The 9,980-nt window shown below is 33.5% G+C and overlaps 1 protein-coding gene across 1 annotated transcript; it reads right to left on the bottom strand.

Moving 5' to 3' along the window:
- Nucleotides 1-881: 881 nt before the first annotated feature.
- LOC129290255 (glycosyltransferase BC10) lies at nucleotides 882-7,347 on the bottom strand. The gene is made up of 12 exons (XM_054926980.1): nucleotides 6,908-7,347; nucleotides 6,553-6,826; nucleotides 5,634-5,747; nucleotides 5,271-5,371; nucleotides 4,991-5,062; nucleotides 4,084-4,165; nucleotides 3,890-3,970; nucleotides 3,566-3,604; nucleotides 3,291-3,356; nucleotides 2,195-2,344; nucleotides 1,517-1,645; nucleotides 882-1,231 (listed from the first exon to the last, which is right to left on the bottom strand). Exons 2-12 carry the CDS (start codon nucleotides 6,784-6,786, stop codon nucleotides 1,208-1,210), a joined length of 1,092 nt encoding a protein of 363 aa, XP_054782955.1. The 5' UTR covers nucleotides 6,787-6,826; nucleotides 6,908-7,347; the 3' UTR covers nucleotides 882-1,207.
- Between the last annotated feature and the right edge of the window lie 2,633 nt (nucleotides 7,348-9,980).

The following is a 9,980-nucleotide window of genomic DNA, read 5'->3' as shown; positions in this document are numbered from 1 at the left end:
CCTTTCAATGGTAAAAAAAATCAAGATTTTCTTTTTAAAATATTTTTTTCCACATTTGAATTCTCTCCCTCCTCATTTATTCACTATTAATAATTTCTTTATATAAAAATAACATAAATGGATTTAAACAGGTCAACCCTCAACCCTAGAAGCTTTGGCCGTTTATTTTTGAATCAATCCAGCTTGTTTGAGCATCAATGCACTTCAATTATGAACTTAACCCTTCACTTAAACAAGATTAAATGGATCAATTAGACTGACTCTTTTCATTTTTCTGACTCTACATCTAGGTGTGATGTAGAAACTAAAAACTATCTTCGTTCAAAGAGGGAATCACATTGAAACACCACTCAAAAATATTATTGTAAAAAACGACTAAAAATAAATCTTATTTGAGAAAAAACAAGTTATATTCTCATATTTAACAACAATTTATTCTATATTGATATCTATTTATAAATAATTTTTTTGAATGATTATTGAATATAATTCTTCCTTGCTTAAAGGTATTTGAAACTTGCACAAGGGCAAACAAGGTGACAGAGTAGTAATAGATAGACAGCAGAGATTTTTTCCCCCCTACAATTCTTATTCCAAAAAAGAAGATTGTTAAAAAAAAGATAAAGAGACGAGAAAAAAGGGGGGGGGGGGAGACTGTGTCCAATAATATAATGATTATTAAAAACCATACTTCTGTTTCAAATTCAAACCTCGTTGAAATTAATGTGCAGGAAGGAGAGAAAAAAGGGAAAAATTGCATGGAACCCAGAAGAAATGCATGGCGCGGCTTATGAATGATACCACTTTCTATAAATTTTACATCATATTTTGATATATATATATATATATATATATATAGATGATTGTATGTACATAATGCGTTGAACTGGAATCAGACTTGAGGTTTTGTTCCACTGCAAATTTATTTTAAAACCCACCTCAGACTAAAGCCGAAGATGAAGCTGGGAACAAACATCTCCAATCTTATTAATTATTTCGGTTCTGGAAAAAATATCGAACACGTATACACCGCATGCACACTTTTACAACTCTCCAAATCTAAATCTCAATGTACCTACCAATATACTCGTCAATAATCATCGCCTACTCTTATTTAATTTTGAATTTCCTTTTTTCCCGTTACTAAGTACGATTTCAGCTTGCACATTCAGCCTCTCAATTGACATTATCACAAGCATTCTCGCTGTTAACTGCCAACTCCAAGAACAGACTGCGAAAAAAGCAGCAGGAAACAATGAGCATGTATACTGGCTAACATTTAATGATAAGAAAAAAAAAAAAAAAGGTCAGCTGAGTCCAGCAACTCCACAAACTATTTTCAGTCTTACAAACGAAAGCCCATTGTATCATTTTTACAATTTTGGAATTTATTTTGGCTTCAGCAGGGGTTCAAACTCGAAACTCTCATTGGAGAAGGACGATTCTAGTGTAAATAAGCCAAAAGCTTGTTGTGTCACTTTTAACTAGAAGGGAAATTCATGATAAACAAACTCACCATGTTAAGAAGCCGTAGGGCTGCAGGACGAGTAAATTTTCTAGCAAAAAGGAAGCATGTGGATGGTCTTCCCTTGCTGCTGCACCATTCTCTCCGGTATTCAGTCTCGTAATAAATATTATCTATTTCCTGAAAAATTATCAACTTTTTAAATATGTGATTAAACCAAAGTAGAATTGATGTGCTGTGCATGCTTACATTAAATCAATCAATTAGATTAAAGATTTCCAGATCAATCAATCTTGTGAACTTTATTGCATCTTCAGCTCATTTGCAACTCAGCAACCACTGAGTCCACCCACCCCAAATGTTTTTCCAAAGTTACTTAAAAATTGTGATCGATGCTTTATCACTTGCCAACATGAACTGCTTATGGCTTACGCATGCTATACTGATTCCTCGAGATGCTGCGTTCATTAGTTGGATGATACTCATCATAAATTAAGACAAAGTTTCATCTCATTCTTAATTCAGATTTTGTCATTTGACTCCAAAGGTTTGCTCTCTATCTCCATGTGTTTCCCCCAAATTCAATTTCTTTCTAACAAAAACCAGTATAAAAGATGATGAAGAGCACAAAAGTTTGAGCTGAGAGGAGGAGGGCAAAAGGAATGGGTTAATTATGGAAGCACAGTTGCTTCAACAGAATAATGTTAGCAGTAGCAGCAAAGGTCGCACCTTTATAAACTTAATAAGCATTGGAGTAGCATCCGAGAACTTGTATGTCACAGGATGCCATCCTCGACGTTCACGATCTTTGGAGGAGGAAAGATCCCAGGAGGTATGCGTCACTGATCTCCGTGTGATTTCTCCTTCAAGGCCTTTTAACTAGATTTCAGAAGGCAAACACCAAAAATGTTAAGCAAAACTAATGAGATGGTCGCAAATTTGCAAATGTAATTCATTAAGATTAACACTATCACAATAGTTGGTACAAAGCTATTGCATAATTTTTCTGCTGCTGTCTATTTTCATATGATGCTTTTGAGCAACTTATGTTTAACTTGTCTTCATAATTGAAATATCGAATAACAATGCCAAAGTTTTTTATGTCTCACCAATATCAGTGATTAACTCGTTACAATTGTGGTGCTGCCAAAATAGAATAGAATTGGAAAGAAACTACGGGTTTAGCTTTTAATCCCACATGGCCCAACTTTCTAGTGTAATAAATTATGCTATAAGAGGTTGTTCAGCTGGTGAACCAAACATTGAGTGGTTCGGGAAGTATACTAAGCGAAAACCCACTAAGGAATCCAGACCCAGGGCATAATTACTTATACACACCACCGCTTCTGGCAAACTCAAAACCAACTACTTAATTGATCATCATCAACCACCATTCCAAGTAACTAGATAAGCAGCCTTTTTGTGAGTATAGGGATAATAAAGGTAGCTGATAACGAAATGACCAAAATAACGCTGCATCCATCTGTTTACTTGTGATTTATCTACATTGATCCACATGCAAAAGTGTTGACATAGATGAGATTAACCATTTATTGCTAAGGAAAAAAAAAAAAAAGATACATTCTGACATGCCCAAAGAAAATTAGGAGTTATCCTCACCAATTGATAGTAAGATTAAAAAAAAGGGCCTCAACATCCAAGTTAACTCGCATGAGTTGACAGAGTTTAAAAAGAAAAAAGAAAAGAAAAGAAAACTTCAGGCATAACTATCTGGCGACACTTTTCTTCGTCACTATCTATTCACTTAGTAGGTTAACCACCACTAGTCTTTCACACACAGGAACAGGATAAGCAAGAATCTTACAGCCAGTAAGGTCTGAACATAGTGTTCATCTGGTATACAGTTATGCTTCTTCGATGTATCAGCAGGCTGCATGAAACAATGAACTGGGTCAGTACTCTTCTTTCCTACCATTTGCAATAACCAAAATGACAGCAGGTAACAACTCAAAATAAAATTATTTAATAACACCATAATTTATTTCGTGAAAAAGGGATGAAATGCAGCTAAAAAGCTTGATTGGAACTAATATTGGAAAAAAAATCCCCATGAGTTTTACACGCATAGATAGTACTCACAATGGGATGATCCCTCCAAAATTCTGGTAGTGGTTTTTTCTGCATAATTAATTCCGCATGTCAGAAAAGAAAAGAGGTTGTCAGAAGCAAGAGACCCAAAAAAAAAAAAAAAGCCCTCTATACTTTTCAATTTCATGTTGGTCCAAAAAAAAAAAAACTTTTCAATTTCATGGATAAATTTCGGAACATATTTCAAGGTCATAATTCATAACCTTTTTAAAATTTAAAAGAATAGGCAAATTTTTTTTTTTCCAAAAAAATTACTATGACTAGCAACACCGCTTGTAAAACCAGGGACCTGGAAAGGATGCAGTCACCAATTACCTTGCAATACCACTGAAACATAGGAAAGACAGTTTCATCATTTACTACAACTTCAGCATGCTTTCTGGTTAGAACAGCCCACTGGAGGAAGATAAATAGGATTAACACGATATTCTTTGGTCGTGGATCATAAAATATCTCATGAATTTTGCTTTCAAGTTTAAAAATGACTCAGTAGTAACTTAAGCCTTTACCTGGGATCCTTTCCTCCAGTTATGAACGGGAATAACAGGAGCCATTTTTGGATTGTAACGACCTTCTTTCGTGTCAGCAAAGCTACTCCCACATTTGGTTGCCAAAATCATTACAATTCAATCCACAATGAATGGAAAAAAAAAAAATTATACAAGTGATTGATGACAAGTAATTCAGAAAATTGATGATAACATAACAAGTGATCCCATTACTTTATTTTTGACTTTTGAAAGGCTTAAAGCTCTTCAAGATTCATTACTGCGAAATTTTATAGTTGAGTCCTGTGTTATATCTAATAGGGCGGTTTGTTTCCTGCTATTCACTGAAACATCAATGCATCCCAAGCAAGGAGGTCCTTGACCCCCATGCCAGTGACAAGGCATCATGGTAAATACCGAACCCCATGACCGTCCCAGCCATGGGGACACATACTGGCCCAGTTTTAACATGCTACGTTGTTTCTGTCTGCGTCATTTTAGTCAGGAGGCATCGAGAGGATCAGAAAGAGGCAGTAAAGATAGAGTTTGAATGCCACCACCATGGAACAGAATGTTCATCATCAACGAATTCAACTTATACTCAATCATTGGATACAGTATATTTTCATTTGCAGTCAGGTCATGAGGCTGCCGACTTTCTTAACTCAATAAAGTCAGTTAAGCTGAGATTTTTGCTCAAACTAACCAGATAATATCAATATTTAACTATAAATTTACCCTTTGCAGCTAAGCTGACCTTAGGTTTTCATATGACCATTATAGTTTCACAAAATTAAATTTTGATTTCTTTTGGTAGAACTAGAGATACACTTTCTCAACTTAAGGTCTCAATATAACAAGTGATAAAAAAGGCGGGGAAATAGATGGCAGAGCTGATGTACAGCAAAGTCAAGATAATAATGCTCACCTGTCAACAAAACTAGTTGATGTCGACATGATGTAGTCATATGTGTAGCTGAAGTTGTATAAAGGTATACAGCTGAAAAGAGGTTAAGCAACTGAAATACAGTAAGGTGCCAAGTTCATGAAGAATTTAGCGATATCAATGCCATTTCTGGCATCAAATAAGCAAAGCATAACCATAAGACAAATAGAAGGAAATCATGAATTTGACAGTATATTCAAGCAAACAAACGATCAGAGTTGAGTCCAGCAAAGCATGTGAAAAAAGATTCAAAGTTCCTCACCTATCTGAGAGAAATACAAAACGGTCATTTAAAGGATCAGTTAATGCATGTCTGAGCAAAACGCGCTCTGCTTCTATCATGGTTGCTTCTCCCCAATCTACCTGGACATAGATAACGTGCACGGAGTATCAAGAGACCAGCAGACATAAGTCACATAACAAGGTGGATTTACAGCTTTAGATCACAATTAATTTCTGAAAATTTTGGGCCAAGATAATAAAATTGAACAAGCCAAAGTTCAGTCAGATAAGCAAGAAAATTGAAACTATAACAATGTGAATAACTTTAAAGCCCTAATAAGACATGAAAATTGAAAAGTACTATATGCAAAAACAAGTTTTGTTAACTTTCAATGAGAGAAACCTGTATACTGTCATTAACTTGACGATCCAAAAAATAGACTGATTTAGTTGTTGCTTTGTTGAAAAGAAACCCAGGCCTTGAGTGGACAAAAATTGAAAATTTGCCATCTCCTCCCTGATAAAACAGCACAAATAACTTTTTAAGGATGACGCTTCAATAGGTAAACTAAAAGAAATACAATTACAAATGATTAACTAATATTTTTTATTGTTCATGACTTTTCAAGTTTCAATGCACAAATGGTAACTTTCTACGACTGTACATTGGGAACATCTGTAAATGATTATATATTTTCTCATTTGGCAAAGAGGGAGAGAAGAAAGATCAAAAGAGGTTCAGACAATCAATTTAGCCAGAACCATGAAACTCTGTGTGCAAACTGCATAAGATGAATTTAGTTCCAGAAGGTAAGGAAATTCGCATCATTGCTGTGAAAATTTAAACGACAATTGAGATAGATAATTGCCCTTGCTTAAATCACTATTCCGAGAAGAGATTCAATATAGCATTGCAGATTGAGCTATTTATCAGTGGTGCTTTGAATGTGGAAAACTCGATGAATATTCTTAGCAGGAAAAAAACATTCTGAATACACATGCAATTAAGATCTATGGTGAAAAAAGAAGACTACTTCAGAACTGTTGTGTATTCGGATTCGCTACATATTTAAGCAACAAGTCCCAAAACAGTAGCTCAGTGTTGAGAATTTGAAACCATAGCCCATCCATAAGCGATTGCCCACGCATTAATTGATATTTGCTAAAGATTACTCGAATCCATGAAATCTTGAGCCATACAAAAGTAGTTAAAAGCGTTAGATATTCCAAAAAAGGAAAAAGAGATAAGTAGCTAATTAATCACCCTATTTTAGCTTCCTACAGATCACACACACAAAAGACAAAATAATTGAATAACACACCCGAAAAAATGCATCCCAAACCATCTCCAGAGGAAGCCGGTTCCGTGCTATGAAGAGAAACGCAATCTTCGGCCTATCAACGAATCGGTGCTGCAAGGAAGTCAGGCCCGTAATTCGAGAGTAATGCGTCTGCATAAACAACAAGCTTACGCAGCAAATTCCCAGCAATAACACAACAAAGAGCTTCCTCGTCCATTTGGGTTGAGATTTCTGCTGAGAAACCTTCCGCTTCATCTTGTTAACCCTTTCAGTTTGATTGCTCCCCCATTTCTAACTGATCCAGCAGTAGTTCAATCACCTTGAGAAATGAAACATTTGACTTCACTCTAGAGTAAAAACAAACAGCGTTTCTCACCCTAGAGAGAGACTTGAGAATTCCCCTCACTACTTGAACAAATGCCCGGGAAAATTTACTCCCCAGATAACCATCCAAACCCCCAAGGAAAATACAAGCTCTGCTTGCGAGGATGCTGGGATGTGGTGCTAGAAACAATGTCCTTCAAGATTCTCGTGAATTGTCACAATATGCGAGAGCATGTGATTGAGACGAATTAAAGGAGTTAAGAAGCTAGACTGTAGAGCATTAGAAAATGGAGAGGAGGAGAGAGAAGGAGTGCGCTTGAGTCATTAGTCGAGTGTCGATTTCAGCGGGGAAACTTTTATTAGTCTCAATTAGAAAGAGGTGCTGCCTGCCAAATATATATTCCGCATCGCAGGCACTAAGTGACAAGGTCTTTTCTGGTTGCGTGTGATGCGAAGCCTGTGATTAAACTTCAATGAAACTACTCACTTTCTTTTCCATAACCTTGTTCTTTAAGCAGAAAAAAGCAAGCAGGACAGCAGGAGAACAGAATCTGTGCATCTCCAGATAATATGATTTGATTTTGTTAGAACGTCTTCTAGGATGCAGGAATGAATGATTATTTCAGAGGCAGAAAGTCTTGATAGCCAAGATGAATTCTGGTTGGGTTGCTTTGTTTATTAATAGTTTATAGACTTGTAGATTGTAGTGCTTCCTAGAAGATTATTGGGTGGATTCGATTTGCACAAATAATTAACTTACAAATAAGTACTCGCTCCCATCCTATTTATAACATGCTTTTTAAAAATAATTTTTTATTTGAGAACAGTTTATAATAATTAAATTATTTTTTTAATTTTATTTTTTCTTAATTAATATGAAAATTAATGTAATTATATTATTATTTAAAATTAAGGATAAAAATTGAACAAATCTCTCACTTTTTATAATTAATTTTTTTAATATACATGAATCATTTGAAAGTATCATATAATAAAGATAAGAAAGTATATGTTTGTACAAATTTAATCAAAAGTAATAAATTTCCAGTTAAAAAAACAATGGTGAGAAATTACTCATATCAATTTAAATTTTAAAATGATTAATTAAAAACATTTTGGCATCAAAATGGTTATTGATGTCAATGAGTATTAACTTTGTTAGGAAGAATCCTCCAAATCAAAAATAAAGGTTTTCATTGAAAAATATTATTTCAAACCTCCCCTAAAAAATAGAGTTAAAAAATAAATTGACTATTAAATTATCGATCCATAAATATGTATTATTTTAAACTCATTTTTTATATGATATTTTTTTCTTGACTTTTAACAGCGATGCAACTTAACTTTTATTATTAATAAAAATTAATTATAACTATTTGTTAACTAAAAAATATAAAAAAATGAACTCAAAAATTATGAAAAAAAAGCCAAAAAAAATCTAGGTCATTGTCTATAATTTCTTAATTTTTTTAATAATTCTTAGTTCCTTTTTTATTATTTTTTTGGTTAACTAGCGATTAAAATTAATTTTTATTAATAGTAAGGATAGATTAGACTGTTTTTAAAGTTGAAGGAAAACAATACACAAATATATATATATATATATAGAATTTTGGGTCAACTTGCTTTTTTACCTTACAAAATGTTACTAGATATCATATAATCATATAATTATATTAAAAATACTTTTGACAAGATTTATGTATGTAGATCAGATAAAATCCTATTTTTAAGAAAGCTTGCTCCTGATCAGTAGAATTAAACTATATTTGATTGATTTAGCAAGTAAACTTGAGAGAGTGGGGTGCTGGTGATGATGGGGGAAGGATACCTAAAGGAGGTGGTTAGGGAGTAATAATGAAGAGTTAGTTGAGGAAGCGTGATCAAACATGCGGTGAGGGCGAGGAGCATTAATACATGGATGCAGATACTGTGGTGTTTTTATTTGTTTATTATTATTTTTGGGTGAATAACACTGTGTTTTTTTAAATACAAGCAATTCATCCACTTGCCTCTGCTGAGTCTATTCAAAACATAATACTTTGACAAATTTGTTGTTTTGTTAACATGAATCAATGATCAACCATTCAAGCTCCTTTTCTTTTGTTCGAAACAACCAAAAAATATAATAGCGTTACTTAATCAAGCCCGCGCTCATCTCTCGGTGTTAAACATGCATGTGACATCATTTCTACTGAAAAGGAATTGTGCTGTTGTGGCAACATGTCGTTAACATTAATCACGTTATATCACCCTATCAAGTGTAATGCAAAAACTCACAATAACTCAAAATCCTGCGGTCGGTTACTCTATAGAAGACACACTAATTAAAATACTCACACAAAAAGTTTGAATTATGCCTGAGATTTCTCAAATAATAAACTCCCAATGCCACAATTACTTGAAAAGTATTTAACCCTGAACACTAATAAACAAGCGAAGTTTGTAAAAAAATAATAATAATAATAACTTATTTATTCCATATACTTTGCCCTTATGTTGTCCACACACAAGTAGTATTTAAAAAAATATAAAAGATTCATAACTCAATTAAGACTTTTTAAAGACCTCGTATAAAAACCTTAACGGATAACTTGAGCCCAAAGGCCCATAATATGTTATTAAAACTTGCAAATACTAAACAAATAAAATATATGAAAGAATAAATACGAAAATTCAATAAAAATAGAGGAGAGTTGATTTAACTAAACTAGATGATTTCTAGTTACATTTTTTAAATAATATTGTAGGCCTTTTTAAAATATTTTAATAATATTAATTTAGAGTGCTATCTTATTAAGTGCTCTCAAAGTTTTGACATACATAAGTACTTATTTAAAAAAAGTGCTCCAATAAACTTCATGTTCACATTTCAGAGTGTTTTTCAAAGAAGCGTTTTTAAATACCCACTCTTAAAGATATATTTTATAGTAGTAATAATTTGTACAGAATAAAGGATGGGCAAATGAATAGACAGGATAAATGTAAAGATGGAATGTTATGAAAGGATCCAACATTTTACAAAAAACCTACCTCTAGTACTAAATGATACAGAAGCCTGTTTAATAACTTGAAATCCCGCGGTATGTTACTTCATAGAGAACACATTGATTGAAATACCCACG

This window comes from Prosopis cineraria, unplaced genomic scaffold, assembly GCF_029017545.1.
Source record: "Prosopis cineraria cultivar Desert tree isolate PC_DT_omini unplaced genomic scaffold, ASM2901754v1 PC1, whole genome shotgun sequence".
NCBI lineage: Eukaryota > Viridiplantae > Streptophyta > Magnoliopsida > Fabales > Fabaceae > Prosopis > Prosopis cineraria.
Note: the sequence above shows the minus strand (reverse complement) of the source record. Positions and strands in the feature narration are given on the sequence as shown.